The sequence below is a fragment of the Octopus bimaculoides genome, chromosome 3 (assembly GCF_001194135.2).
Source record: "Octopus bimaculoides isolate UCB-OBI-ISO-001 chromosome 3, ASM119413v2, whole genome shotgun sequence".
In the NCBI taxonomy this organism is placed as follows: domain Eukaryota; kingdom Metazoa; phylum Mollusca; class Cephalopoda; order Octopoda; family Octopodidae; genus Octopus; species Octopus bimaculoides.
This window is the reverse complement of record NC_068983.1, coordinates 164,948,507-164,965,240: the sequence shown is the minus strand read 5'-3', so window position 1 is coordinate 164,965,240 and position 16,734 is coordinate 164,948,507. Positions and strand designations below refer to the sequence as shown.

At 36.6% G+C, this 16,734-nt stretch overlaps 1 protein-coding gene across 1 annotated transcript in view; it reads left to right on the top strand.

Moving 5' to 3' along the window:
• LOC106880257 (neuroglobin) overlaps positions 1-16,007 on the top strand; it is a 125,152-nt gene extending 109,145 nt beyond the window's left edge. Inside the window, exons 2-3 of the mRNA XM_014930123.2 lie at positions 11,259-11,487; positions 13,453-16,007. Of these exons, the coding sequence (XP_014785609.1) occupies positions 11,259-11,487; positions 13,453-13,698 (475 nt within the window). The 3' untranslated portion in view covers positions 13,699-16,007. The remainder of the gene's footprint in view (positions 1-11,258; positions 11,488-13,452) is intronic.
• The last annotated feature ends 727 nt before the right edge of the window (positions 16,008-16,734 follow it).

Here is a 16,734-nt window from a genome sequence, read left to right as displayed (position 1 = left end):
GAATTTAATCTCAGAACGTAAAGACAGACGAAGTGACGCTAAACACGTTGCCCAGCGTGCTAGTGATTCTGCTAGCTCGCCAGATTCACATACGTGAATGAAAGGAAACAATGATTATAATTTCAAAGTCGGATATTAGGATCATGATTAGATTTCGGAACAACAAATAAAAAAATTAATGGAAATACACATCGATGTGGTAAATATTAATAACTTTGCCATAGAGAAACCTGATCCAACAATATATTCAATCAACATTTTGGGATGGAAAGAGGATATTTTGCCTACATTAGAGTGACGGCTGATGTCCCATATTGTGATATCCCATATTGTAATGTCCCATATTGTGATGTCCCATATGGCGCTGTTTGTTCCTATAATGGATTGGAATTTGAGGAAGATAAGCTGTTGTATTCGGAGTGTGAAGACAACTACATCGAGGCCTTCTAGCGGACTGAAAGTAAACACAAAACAAATCAAGCAATGTTTAGTTAACTAGCTTTGCACTCTTAGCACAACTGAGCAACCGGCTGTCGAAATGGTAGACAAGAGACAAAATAATTATGAAACAAAACGATAACGATACTGCACCATTATGGCTTCTGAGAGTAAACTAGAAGGAATAGAATAAACACACGGTCATGCGTATCTGTGTTTCCATACAGGGTGTGTAAGACATAACAGATAGTAACTTTATTTATCAAAAAATGCTATGAAGATAAAAATAAACCTTTTCTATAATGTTATTCAATAAAACCACCTTCATCTTCAACAACTGCTTCTATATGAGATCTAAATCATTTACATGCTCGAATCAAGTGGTCCCTGGTTCATTTTGGACATTATTATAACTATAGCAGCTTTCAAAGAATCTTTGGTGTTATGGGCGTGTTCATTGACCTCACTCTCAACAACTCTCCACATGTAATAGTCCAATGGATTGAGACCTTGAGAATTAGGAGGCCAAATCTTAGGGGTTATGTGATCATGGAAATTTTCAGCCATCCATTCCTGTGTTATTAGAGCCATGCGTGATAGTGCAGAGTCTTACTGAAACACAGACGGCCTTCCATTGCATGCACCTTAGTGTAGGGGGCAAAGCTAACTCTAAGGCCTTGTGGAAAGAAGTACGGAAGCATCACTTGCACTTCATGGCTGACAACCCCTAAAACCATGACAGTTGCAGGAAATTTTGTATGCATAACACTTGGAACTTCAGAAGGGTCTGCACATAACCATCTGTCATTTCTTCTGTTAACTTTTTGATCTTGGTCGAAGTTTTTCTCGTTTGAGAAAAACCAAATCAAATCTTCTTCCGCTGAATTTTTCAGTTTGTTTCAGAGCCTTTTAGATCTGATGTAGTGATTTTCTGTTGCTTTTTCTGATAAATTGACCTTTCTTCATCATATAAGACTTATATCTGATGTTTTCATGGACAACATTTCTGACTGTTCTTTCTGACACATGGAGATATTTTGCACTTGGCCTCATGGACTTTCTGGGATTGTAATCGATGTTTTGTTGAACTTGCTGGATAAATTTAGATGTTCTAAGCGTTTTCAGATGTTCAGAGCGTTGAGAATGCTTTTTTATGCTTTGATGATACATTTTCATCTTCCGTCTAGCTCCTTACAAACTTTGTAGACGAAAGATCTGGAAACTTTTAAAAATCGAGATATTTCTAAATCCCTATGCTCAGCCTTTATAATAACAATAACAGCATGCCTCTTCATTTCTTGAGTAAGCTGAGGGTCTACCATTATTATTCTCTGAAACAAAGATTATTCAGAGTTAGCAAAAAATGCAGCAGTGACCCAAAAAGTTATGTCCTCAAATACCTTACGCATCCTTTACAAAATTTTATATAGAGTTACCCAAAGTTTTGCACTACTCTATTTTTTTTAGAGTGTGCTTCTTTCTGATATACGTTTTTTTCCATTAACTATATGTGTGTGTTAATCTTTATTTTTATGCTTAGTTGTAATAAAAACAATTTTACATTAATCTGAGCGATTACGCCATATTTTGTAGAGTACACCGATGTACATTTTTTTATACAACATTTATCAGTTCAGCACGTTCAATGAAACGTGCACAACCAGGAAATGCAGATATCAACCCTAGTTCAGAAGACACTAAAGCAAATATAATAGATTTCATTCCATCTGTAGCAACGGAAATAACTACCCATTGGAATTCTAGAATGAATGAATATAATAAACAAACACTCAAACAAAATTCCAATGATATAATTGTATGTAGAATAAACATAAACACAGGACTTCTTCTTTTCGGACTTTAAGTTCTCCGATTTTACTTTTCTTCGTTCTTTTTAAATCATTGGTTTTTGTGAACACTCACACAGAGGAATACAGATTTCAAGACGATACCTTCCAGTTTACACACGCACACTAACTCCCGATCATTCTCCTGCACTTCTATCATAAGATTTTTAATCACACACACACAGAATATTGGTTGCAAATCATGGCACAAGGCCGGAAAGTTTGGGGGAAGGATTTTATCGACCCCAGTGCTCAGCTGGTACTTATTTCATCGACCCCAAAATAATGAAAGGCAAAGACGACCTTGGTAGAATTCGAACTTAGAACGTAAAGAAGACGAAACGTTGCTAAGCATTTCGCCCGGCCTGCTAACGATTCTGCCAGCTCGCCGCCTTAACTCGTACACACAATATTGCCATTCGTGTTGAACATGCATTGAACCTTTCCAAATCGTCCAGCACGAAATCCTTGATATGTTTCATACCTCGCCTCGATCAGAACTAATTGCAGGTCACTCAACAACAACAAATAACCACTACAGTAGCAGCATTCGCAGGAAACTTGGTTGATTTAAAAAAAGAAAGTTGATGGCAACCAAATCAACGGTATGTAGAAAAACGAACAAAATCTTCGAATTAAGACAATCTGTGGATCTTCTAAGAAAGATGGTAACAAATATTTTAAAGGCATCAGTTTTACTATATTTTTTTCACGTCTATTATAAATGGATCTAAATTAGAAGAAAAGAAAGTTTTTGGACCGACAACTCCGGGTAATATGTTGCCTCTGTTTGTGGAAAGAATCCACAAACCTGTTTCGATTCACAAATTAATTTACGTCACAGACTCGGCTGACGTCCTTGAGATATGCCTGATCAGCAAATGTTCTCTTTCTCTAATAATAAAAAAGCAAGATCAATATTTTATTTATCTCTTGCAGTTATCACAAATAAAGTCAATCGGTTCATTTTCCGTAATCGATGCGATAATAGATATTAAGCATTACCTTCCGTCAAAGCTTATAGGTGATATGTCGTTCGTCAGTTTCATAAAGAACGTTGCTTGTGAAAGTTACAATGAAGGATAGAAATCTAGAAACTGGCACAGTTCGTTGAAAAGGTGTTTTTTTCTTCTCTATAGCGTTCACCTTTGCACACCTTCGATCATTTACATTTTCAGTTCCAGCTCATTTTTGAAGCAATACACTCAGTTTAACATCTTTTGACATTCTCTCAATAAATTTAACAATAGAAGATCGAATATGACATTGTTTTATGCTCCGAGAGACAACAGGGTCAGTAATACAAGAGACATTTCACAAAAGCATCAAGATTTATTAATTTACTCCTTTTATTTTCGTCCTTCATTAGATATTACCGAAGAAACCAGTTTTTCAGGAATTTTCATCAGATTTGTTTATCATTAATTTATGACATATAAAAAAAACAGGTTTTGTTCTTAATGACGTATTGATGTAGACGGTATTACTGGTGTTGCTTTTCATTAGAACAATATTGATGATGATTCTTCTGTTGTCAGTTCAGTTCATTAAGTTTTATATACTTGCGTTATATTCAAGGCAGGTGCATTTGTTTGGCAAATAATATGTAGGAGGCAGACATAATGATGAATGCGTGAGAGACGATGCAGTTTTCGTGTTTAACCAAGCAAAGTTATTTATAAACAATGACATTATTATTGATAGCTTTAAGTACAGGGACGAGACAGACTAAAGTGTCCAATAGTGCTCCCTTTGGTTCCTGTTTGTCCTAAGTTCAAAATCCGTCGCGGTTGGCCTTTTTCTTTTATCTTTCCAAGGTCAATAAAATCAAGAAAAGCCATCCCCTGCTAATGGCTAACCTTGATACAATATAAACGATCATTATTAATTGATAGATCTGAGTTACTTAACTCCACCAAGCCAGCAATAATCAAGTTCGATGATACATTGTTCTGTAGTCAAATCCTACCCGGATCGAGTACTTAATCCTTCGTCGAACAATACGAGTACCCTAATATGAGAACCGCTACAAAACCCTATACTAGACGCATTAACAATGTTCTTGCGTGAACACGCAAAAACAATATTGTGAGAAACGTATAACAAGAGATAAATTCTTAGGAAACTGCGCCCGCAATGTGGATTTGAAATTGAAACAATTTAAAGTATTTCAGTTTACTTCCGTTATAAATGTGTAAATGTCACGGAATATAATTTCCATTTGTTTACAATCCAAGGTCTTTGCCCTTGCCGAAAATAAAACCAGTAATAACAGGGTTCCATTTTATGGGCATTACCTTGAAAATCTATTATATATTTATATATATATAAACGATAATGAAACAAAAGACTCTACAGAATGAGACGAACAAGTGACCCACAGTTAACATTATAGGCCGACATTATTTTATGCTCTACCTACTGAGTTACGCAGATCGATTGCATAGCGTTCTTCGTGTAGCTGATGCCGTCCATTCGTTTACTCTATAACACTTCCAGTAACTTGCTAACTAAGCAAAATTTCGTTGAACGAAAAAAAAAAGACCAAATCAAACACGTTTTCTCTTTTGCTTCTGAATTTATCGAAAAAATACCGTTCATACGCCTGAGGACGTGGATGCCACACCCATTTCATCAGCCTCATAATGTTACAAAGTCTCTGTTGTGTACAATAATCCTATTGTGTGATAATCTTCATAGTATTGAGATAAGCCTAATATAGCCTAGGTTGAGTCCTTGAGATATATTAAAAACAATTGTAGAAATATCAGATTTTGAGGATTGTATTTGTGCTCCGGTAAACTTTAAAAAGGCTTAAGACACGCTGCCGTCCGTAGTCATAGATTTCGGAAACACTCGACATGTGTGGAATAGCTGAAAACGTGGGTGCACTGATTAAGAACAGCATGCTTAGTTGAAAAACGCGTCTTTCTTGGAACAACCATCTCTTAACAGAGGAAATATCGAAAGAGGTATCTTCCAGGGAGACTCTTGTTCACCTCTGTTATTTGTTATAGCCTTGATCCCTCTTTCTGTTGTCCTACGTAGAATCAATGTGAACTATCAATTGAGAAAGAACGGACCTCGTCTCAACCACTTTCTCTTCATGGATGATTTAAAACTGTTCGCAAAAACAGAGCTTGAAAGGGAGAGTCTGGTTGAGACTGGGCAAATGTGCAGCAGGAATATAGGGATGGAATTCGGTATCTCGAAGGGTGCGGTGCTTACTTTGAAGCGGGGGAAAGGAGTGAATTGTAGGGGCAGAGAATTGTCAAACGGAGAGAGAGTGGAAGACCCGGACGACGATGGGTACAAGTACCTTGGGATCCTGGAGCTGGACAATATCGTGCATGAAGAAATGAAAGACAAGGTCATCACTGCATATTTCAAGCGCCTTAAATCTCTCTTGAAATCAAAACTCAACTCAAGGAACCTTGTGACTGCCATCAACAAATCAGCGGTTCCTGTAGTCCATTATAGTGCACTCATCCTGAAATGGACACAGGCGGAGATTAACCAACTCGATCGCACTACCCGAAAAACAATGACAATGTATGTTGAATGTACACCGGCTCTACATGAAGATGGGTAAAAGTGGACAGGACTGATTATCGTACGGGAGTGTATCAACAATGAAAGAAGAAACATGGCAGGATATTTGGTAAACAGCAAACAAGATCTGCTACAGTATGCTGCTAATGTAGAAGGATTTAACAAAAATGGATTTGAGAATGCTCATGAATTCAGATCAAGAACAGCCAGCGAGAGAGAAGGAACCCTACTCCGCATGGATTTACATGGTCAGTTCTACCGTGAAACCAACAAATTAAAAGACCAGGAAGCATCAAGGAGGTGGCTTAACAAGGTTGACCTAAAAAAGAAGACTGAAAGCTTAATCATCGCTGCCCAGGACCAGGCATTGAATACCAACTCAGTGGAAAAGAATATATACCACACATGTTCATCGGACCTCTGCAGAATGTGTGGGAAGAGGGTTGAAAGCATGACTCACATTGTTAGTGCTTGTGAAAGTCTTGCGTAGAAAGAGTACAAACGAAGACACGACAAAGCAGCCCAAGACCTCCACTGGCTACTGTGCTGTAAGTATGGCTATGAGGTTACGGGTGCTTGGTATCAACATACACTGGAAAAGGTAATGGACGAAAAGGGAAAAGTAAAAATCCTCTTGGACTGACTTCCAGACAGACAAGGTATTAGAGCATCGAAGGCCGGATATAGTAACCTTTAGGAGGGACAAACAAGAGTGTCTAATAATCGACGTGGCAATGCCAGGAGATCAACGCATCATCATGAAAGAAAGAGAAAAGGCTGATAAATATGGAGAGCTGAGAATTGAGATCACCAAAATGTGGCAACGACGAGGGTCAAAAAGCTATCCCTATTGTCACTGGAGCATTTGATTCAATACCGCCCAATCTTAAAGAAACATCTGAACACTTTATAAAGAGCCTACAATCTAGGTGTATTACAAAAGTCGGCATCACTTAGATCTGCACGCATTTTACGTAAAGTACTGTCTGTCTGAGATCCTTGTTGTGACTTGACAAAACACTACAAACCTCCGGTAGATACAATGTCTTCAATCAACAACCACATGATATTGTATACTGAGCGACGTCTATAATAATGATGATGATGATAATAATAATCCTTTCTACTATAAGCAAAAGGCCTGAAAGTTAATGGGATGGGGCTAGTCTATTAGATCGACCCCAGTACGCAACTGGTGCTTATTCTATCGACCCCCGACTGGATGAAAGCAATGTCGACTTCAGCGGAATTTGAACTCAGAACGTAGCGGCAAAGGAAATACCGCAAAGCATTTCTACCGACGTGCTAACGATTCTGCCAGTTCACCGCCTTATATTATTATCATTATTGTTGTTGTTGTTGTTGTTGTTCTTATTATAATAATAATAATAATAATAATAATAATAATAATTATTATTATTATTTAAAATGTTTTGAATGTATGATTTTTAAAAACTTACGCAGCATTTTAAATACCAGCAACATATTCTTTGGTTGGTTAAGAACGAAAATGTCTCAAAGCGTTACTTAAATGATTCTTCAGTTCTCACTTTTTCAATTCTGAACTGAAAATCATCCCTCTACGAGGTCTAGTTGAATCATCTTGTTCTTGCTCATATTGGATAAATTCTTCAGGCATACAAATAGTATATTTATTGACATACCATACCCACGCTAATATTTTCCACAGCTTAGTGATATCTAATATTTCTCTAAGCTGGTATGCTTGCCAAAGAGAAATGTTATTTTTGTTGTTTTGTTGTTAATTTTTCGACTTGTAAATGAATATCATTTTTTAAAAATTGTTTTTCTTTTCCTTTCGACAAACCGCACGCCTGCTTTTTGAGTTGTGTCTCCTTGAGTTTTCTCAACTTTATTATTATCCTGCTTCGAGGTGTTTCCCACCACTGCAAAGCAAGGAGTCATATTGTAATATATGTAAACACGAAATAGAAGATACGTATCTGGATCAGACCGTTTTGTCTAACTCAAGTGTTGAGATAGGCATCTAATTCTTACAAAATTTGCTGTTGGTAAAACTATCTATAAAACGAAAAATTTTTGTACTGTAAAACTTGGTAATCATCCAAATCAACGAGTGATTTGAAAACATGCAAGAAAATGGTAAAGTACGAATAATAATGCTGATAATAATATTAATAATAATCCTTTCTATTATAAGCAAAAAGTTTGAAATTTGGGTGAGGGGATAGTCGATTACATCAACCACAGTATACAACTGGTACTTGATTTATCGACCCCGAAAGGATGAATGGCAAAGTCAACCTCGGTGGAATTTGAACTCAGAACGTTGTGGCAGACAAAAATATCGCGAAGAATTTCTGCCAGCTCACCGCCTTAATAATAATAATAATAATATTAATAATAGCAGCTCCAGAAAACAGTGTTATTAGGGACAGCTAGGATACATAGGAGGGTCCTTGACATCTAAGGTTACTTCTTGTAGACCGATGCTAGAATTTTTTCTTTTCCAAGTCTAATCTGTTGTGTAATATAAAAATAATTATTTCTACCATAGGCACAAAGCCTTGAGAATTTTGGGGGAAGGGGGATAGCGATTACATCGACCCCAGTGTGTAACTGGTACTTATTTCATCGACCTCGAAAGGATGAACGGCAAAGTTGACATCGGTGGGATTTGAACTCAGAAAGTAGCGGCAGACGAAATACCGCGAGGCATTTCGCCCGGCGTGGTAACGATTCTACCAGCTCGCCGCCTTAATAATAACAACAATAATAATGATAATAATAATACAATCCAGGTGATGACCCTCATGGCTTCTGATTTTAACTGACGATGATTTCAAATTTTGACAGAAGGCCAGCAATTTTGAGGGTAGAGGTAAGCCGATTACATCGACCTCAGTGTCCAACTGGTACTTATTTCACCAACCCTGAGTAGATGAAAGGAAAATTCGATCTCGACGCAATTTGAACTCAGAAGATAAAGGTGGACGAAACGCCGCTAAGCATTTTGTCCGACATGCTTACGATTCCCCCAGCGCATCGCCTTAATAATAATAATAATAATAATAAATAACTGGCGGGACCCGGGAATACTTCACGGAATTAATGGTAAACGTTTTGGGTTATTTCTGAAAACTTGATCCGAAAAACGTGAAAGCGTAGGCTGTGTTGTGCCTCTATCGAACGATAGTCACTCATCTATGAAGGCGCGTGGCTCAGTGGTTAGGGCATTTGGCTCACGATCGTAAGGTCGTGAGTTAAATTCCCGGTGACTCGTTGTGTCCGTGAATAAGACAGTTTATTTCCCGTTGCTCCAGTCCACTCAACTGGCAAAGATGAGTAGTACCTGTATTTCAAAGGGCCAGCCTTGTCACTCCCTGAGACCTACGTTGGGGGTACACGTGTCTGTGGAATGCTCAGCCACTTGCACGTTAATTTCACGAGCAGCTGTTCCGTTGATCGTATCAGCTGGGACCCTCGTCGTCGTAACATAGTGGCTCAGCTTCTAATCTTTGAGAAGTGAAGGAAACTGGAATACGATGATTACTTAGTACACATATATATATACATATATATATATATATACTGCATATATACAATTTTATAGACTTAATACATAACACCCTCCCTCTTTGCTTTACCCTCCTTTTTTTCTCGCTCTTCGCCTTTCCTATCAACTAATCACGTGAAAACGTACCAGCTGGGCTAAGTAACGGAGAAACAAGCAGAATTATTTTAAGATAATAATCGTTGATACGCTGGAAAAAATGCCAAATAATAATTCTTCTGGCTTTAAATTCTGAGTTCAAAAATTATTGAGGTTGATCTTGCCTATTATTCTTTCAGTCGATTCCTGGGACGGATGTGACCGAATGTCCCCTGCGCCATGCTTTCAGGCCTAGTGCCGATAGAAAGGAATAGTTTTTATTGTTATAACTGTTACATGTATTATTATTGATGATCTCGCAGAATCGTTAGCATGCTAGACGAAATGCTTAGTTGTATTTCGTCCGTCGCTACGTTCTGAGTTCAAATTTCTGCCGGAGTCGTCTTTTCCTTCTTTTCCAGGTCGAAAAATTAAGTATCAGTGAAACACTGCGCTCGATGTAATCGACTTACCTCTTCTCTCTAAATTTCAGGCCTTGTGCCTATAATAGAAAGGATTATTATTTAGCAGAGTTTGACGATAATTGTCCTCAAATGTCTTGGGGTTTCACATACTCCTCCTTACATTTCAAAAATCCCTCTTCGGATCCTTGCAGAATATAGGATGGTCCTTTTCTGCAGGTGGACAATGCGTATTTCAATTCCAATCTCTTTCAGTCTTTGAGGAAGCATTTTGGGTGTGGTGCCAAGTGTACCAATTACCATAGAAGTAATTATTGTCTTAGTTTTCCGCAATCTCTTTATTTGTCTTGGTAAGTCGACTTATCAATTTTTTTTCGGTTCTTTACTATATTTAGGAATAGCTTGCTTTCTTCATTAATTTCTCCTTTTATTTATTCATTGGCATTTGCTAGCTCTCCATCTTATTTGAAGGACAAACTATAATTTACCTCCTTGGTGGATGCCATCCAACTGACTAAGGTACAAATATTCGAAGCCCAATGTAACCCTCATGACTACCCGCCTGATAAGGGTACACCAGGCACAAGCACAACAACCATATTTGTGTGACATGGTGATCTCATATCAAGATAAACAGCACATGACCTTGCATGAATTTTCTTCAGGTCAAGTAGCCCATCCCGCTCAAAAGGTCCTTGAATAAGGGTTGTTTAAAAATGATGAATGAAACGCTCATGTTTCGAGGGTGACTTATTCAAACTCCAGAAACTTTCAACACATGGCTATGATGCTCCCCCACTACTTCTGCTCGTGATCAGAGATGCACACATCGTCATCCACTAAGGGACATGCTCAACTGGTTACGGCCAAATAACTGACAAATCTGTGGCATTGAGCAGAATATTTTCTGTAGCTCATCTTTTATATCAAGGCAAAACAATATACATGATAACAGTTTCTATCAGTTAAGATCAGAAGCCACGAGAGCCAGTATCTGGTACTCAATCAGAGCTGGATGGTACCCCTCTTAGTTTAGAGCTATGAGTTGGGGAGAAGGGGTTGGAGAGGGCACTTGCTCTTAAGTTTTCAGGGAAATCTCGGACAGTGGGGTTCCTCGACTATCTTTAGAAGCGTTCTTGTATCAAGAAGGCCACATCTCTATCATTTCCCCGCCTTTTTTTTACCTTTGTATGCTATGCATACGTCCCTTCTTTTCCAGTATATACCTTGTATACTTTTTTTCTTTTAATCATTTCATTATCATATGTAAACCCCAACGCTCTATGTCTGTGCCTTTATTGTCCCCCTCATCCTTCACCCTTGTGGCAAATAAATGAAATAATAATAATAATTATTATTATTCAGGTTGTTTCAAACAGAAGAAGAGATTGGCTATTTGTTCTCTGATTTTAAAAACGTCCATTCAGACGCTTTGAGACAAAATGAGGTTCTGGAAGCTCACGCATTATTAGTAATGGCGACCCTGGACAAAGCAATCACTTCACTCGATGACTATGACGCTGTACGAGAGTCTTTACTAAGAACAGGAGGCAAACATTATCGGCTTAAAAATTACAAACCGCAATATTTTAGAGTAAGTATGCTATTCTCTATGTCATGTGAAGGATATCTATCTATCTATCTATCTGTGTCTATTTATCTGCCGGTTTGTCTGTTTGTCTGTTTCTCTCTATCTATACCTCTGTCTTTCGATCGATCCACCGGTTGACAGATCAAGCTATCGGTTAACCTCTCTGTCGGACTATGGTGCATCTTCCGCTCTAGCTCTCCTTCCCTTTATCTCTCTTTCTCACTTGTTCTGTACACATACACACACACACAACAATATAAGTCAGAGACAATGGATTTTGTGACAAAGTTGTATCAGTTCAATACTAGAAAGAGAAAGGTTTGTTTTTTTCTTTTTCTTGTTTGACCATGTTTGATTTAACGTAAAGGAAAGCAAAAGAGAAAGACGCAAAGTGTGGCAAAATATGGAGTGAAAAAAAAGAACCGAATCGAAGAATGTATCAAGTGATTTCTAAAACAACAATTGTGAGGAAATGGAACAATACAATCTGTCTTCTGCGTCGGACCATTATAACTATTTTCATTTCTGGTATCATAATATGGAATATAGTCTTCTCTTGATGATGCAAATATACAACAAATTTACTACACGGATTACTTATTCCTTCTCTATCTCTGCTGGATTACCATTTTGGATTACATCGGAATAATACCTACGCACACACACACACACATATATATATATATATATATACACACACACACACACACACACGCACACGTATCTGCTGATTCACCAGAAGCGATACATTACACGACTCAATACACATGTAGTGCATTCTTTGCACCTTTATGATTCTACAATCCTTGCTTGTCGTGTCCAAGGCTCGTAGAGTCATGAAGGTGCACACGTTGCTGCCTTTGAATGTTTTTAAATATTGTAGTTTATGTATCGACCTGCTGAAAACGTTTTTTTTTTCGAATTTCGTAATATCTCCTTTAACCAATTAAAAATTCGTTGGAAACAGCTGTAGTGAATTGACATATTATCCATCTGTTAGTTACTTATTATTCACCTCTCTCGGAACCAGCTCCTCACGTGATCTAAAGTATATTATGGGCCGTACATTTAGTACAATGTGCGTTTCTTGATTAGCCTCAGGGCTCATGGTATACTCAGCCAGGTGCAGTTAATCATATACATAACCTGAATATCTTTCTGCCTCTACTTCAGTACCCGTCTATGTATCCCTCTATTTTTGTAATTTTGACCCGACACCGTGCCTTACCATGAAAGTGCCCGGTTCACTTGAACCCTAATCTTTCTAAGACACACACACACACACATATATATGTATACACACACACATACATATGTATGTATATACACACACACGTCTTTGTATTGCGTCTGTGTGATTCCGTTTGTTTCTCACATCACTTGACAACCGGTGTCAGTTTATTTATTTCCCTGTAGCTTAGCAGTTCGGCGAATCGGAGCGATAGCACCAGGCTTGAATAATTAAATACTGGGGTCGGTTCTTCAGTCTAAAAATTCTCCAAGGTGCTGCTCCAACTTGGGCGCAGTGTAATGACTAAAACAGGCAAGGGATAAAAGCCATACACAGACACTCCCCACCACACATATATGAGCTTCATGAATATGTAAAAGAATAAAAAAAAACAGCGTTTCTTTCTTAATTACTAAGTCTTTTTAAATAGCTGTCGATAGTTTTCATGATGATGAATAAAATCGCCACCATGTTCTGTATATATTCTCCCATCGGTATAGCTTTTAATTTCATGTGTAATGTCACGCGGCCTTCTCATGCATGAAATATTCAATGGATGCTATGAGCAAGCTCGATAATATATGCAGTAAAAAAAAAGAAAAAATTTAAGTAAGTCATCGTCTAAACAAGAAAACAAAAAATATCAGTAAATTACAAAAATAAAACGGCAATGAACGCCACAAACTCACAGACATTACAACAGATAACCTCATAATGTATTTTAATTTCTATTGCAGTTAATGGAACAGCCATTTTTAAGTGCCATTCAAATCACACTGGGAGATCGGTATTCGGAAAGCATGGAGATAATATACAAAAAGACAATTGATTTTATCATTACTAACTTGCAAACGGGTATTCTTGAAGCTATCGCAGAAGCAGCACGAACAAATAATGCTGAAAACTCTCAACCAGCACCTATTGAAAATACGAATCATGTGACCTCCACACCTACAGTACAGCCACTTCCGGTTGTTTCGTAAAAAAAAAATTATATATATGCTCTTCTTAACCAGATTATTTCTGCCTCCTAATGTCAGTCGAATATATCTTTCTACAACTCCGTCTTTTCCCATTTTTCTACTTCCTTTCTGTCTAACTATTTGTCAAGTGAACACGTTCTCTTTCCTCTTCCATATATATATATATATATAATGTGTGTTTGTATATACTTATAGATATACATATGTATATATATTATGTATGTATGCATGTATGTATGAAAGTTTCTTTTATGAGGGGGCTGGAATGAAATTGAACCATAAATAAGTGCTCACAATTTATTAGCTTAAATCATAAAAACATCTTAGAAGTATGGTGCTAGACAACGCTTGTAGATGTGGTACACACACACATTCTAACACCTATACATACATACACACAGGCACACGCCAATGTATGTGTATATATATATATATATATATATATATATATATATATATATATATATATATGTGCGTGCGTGTATAAGTTTATAGCAATTTGTTTCAAGCATTGCAATGTATGTAATTGATATTTATATTTGAAAAATACCTACGAGCAATGCAGGCGAGGAGTTAAGCAAAATATGTAAGGGTAAAGCGATGTCAAGAAATGAAGCTAAATAGAAAATATATGAAATTGACAAATATAAATTGTTTAATCATCCTGTAATATTTCGGGAAAGATCCTTCTTTTCAAATAGAAGAATGAAATAATGAAATAATCAGAGGTCGGAGAAATGTGTTATCGGTAGGTGTTGGAATAAAAAGCATTTAGGGATTATTGAATTTATAGTTCATTCAGGTAAATAATATCAGTACCAGCAGATCGTGTGGAGCATCAATAGCAACAACAGTAAGTTCCGTGGGATGATAGATTGGTACAGGAAACTAAATAATGGTAGCGAAAGCCACTGGATGATAGATGAATTCGTTTGAATCATTCAGTATTTTGAGAATTTCCACGATTTAAAACAAGAAACTGTACTACGCTTTTTGACGTAGCGCACACATACACGCTTACTCTGATACAAACATTATTATATATATATATATATATATATATATATATATAAATATATACACACACACACATGTTTCGCTACTTGTGCTTTACGGCACTGAGCAATTATTTCTAGTTACATTTACTACCTCCCAAATGAAAGAAAGAAACTTATATTCATACATGTTGATGTTTCTATCTTATAAATATATACAGTGTATGTGCATATATATATATATATATATATATATATATAGTTTACTGTACCGTTATAGTAAGATCAACTAAAACAATGTCCATCCAGTGAGAATTGAATATCATTTAATGTGCCCAGTATAAATCTACGTGCTACTAGTGGCTTCACGCTTGGAGACGCGTGTCTAGGAAAGTTCTAATAACACGCCATTTGTCTGTGACTGTTGAATTTTGGCTTTACGATCAAAAAGGGAGCTGAGCTCTAATTTTCCTTTTTTTTTTTTTTTTTACCGTTTTTACTCATCCCCCACTTTTTGCATTTACATACTCATTTTTTCTCGTGATTCATGTTGTACCAGCGTCCTGATTTGCAAATTGAAAACTCCATGTACTCAGAACCTCGCAAATTGCTTGGAGACACAATGTTTATATTAAAAACTTGTTTAGGCTCGCGTCTCCACGCAAGAAACTATTAGTAACTGGTATCTTTATACTGTGTACATTAAATGATACAAGCACACACACACACACAAATAACGCCAATGCATTGCCATACAAACATACTCACAGCCTTGTCACTCTCCATATTTAAAAATACCCGCACACACGTTTGTTTGTTTGTATATATATATATATATATATATATATATATATGTGTATGTTTGCGCGCGCGTATGTATTTGTGTCTGTCTATGGAAATTATTTCTTTTAACTTTCCAATGCTTTAAATTGAGTTTGATTTCTGATGACCAAAAGAAATTGCCATGAGAGCCATCTGCACAGAAAAGAAATAGCAAAGTCATTCGTTATATACTTTATAGAATATTTAGAAACAATATTAATAAATAAAATTTGCTACAAGGTGAGAAAAACAATGAATTAGGTTTAGTGACTTCTTGTTAAAGATAAAAATCCAAATTAATATTTGCAGACAATCATTATTTTCATTCCTTTCATTGTCTGCAAATTCTAATTTTAATCGTGTTTTACTGAGTTGTCGGCCGTGATTAAACTGAAGCTTTGAGCAAACGTTTTTTGTCTTCTACTTCAGCAAAAGTTTTGATACACTGAAAATTTTCTGCTCGCTCTAATAAATATGCTGTCATTTACTTATCTCGTTATTTTTAGTTTCGCTTTATTTCGCTATTACGGCTATAAATCTACGCCATTGTTTTCTTATCTAATTCATGCCAAGTTGAAGTGTGTAGCTATCTGTGCACATGTTAATGCATAGATACACACTTGAGGCACTTTCATAGATAACGCTGCGTACGTGGTGTCATAGCTATGCGCATTTAATGTATTTATGCATAACTAAACAATTACACACACGCTTTTTTTTATTATCTATTTATGCCTTTACATATAGGATAGATGCGTGTCTTGGTACTTAAGTAAACTGGGACCATTTTACAACTCCAAACCATAACATTAGAGTAAATATTATATATAGTAGGAGGTGGAACGAATTCTCAGCTACTTTTCGGAAAAAAATGAAAGATTTATTTAAATTTGATTGATTTGTATCCATTTATGTATCTTATGCATGAACTGCATGCGTGTGTATATATATACATACATACACACATACATGTATGTTTATATATATTTGTGGATATGCATGCATATATATGTGCATATATATGTGTTTACGTATATATGTGCCTGTGTATGTATACACTTTAACTAGCGCAAGAATGCCAGCATTTGCATGAACGCTTAAATTCATCAAACCGAGTTGCTCTATCATTTCCCAACAAATCCAATACAAATAAAATGTATGATATTACCGTTTAACCTTTGCCAAATTGGACTTGATTATATAGTGAGGCCTTAACATC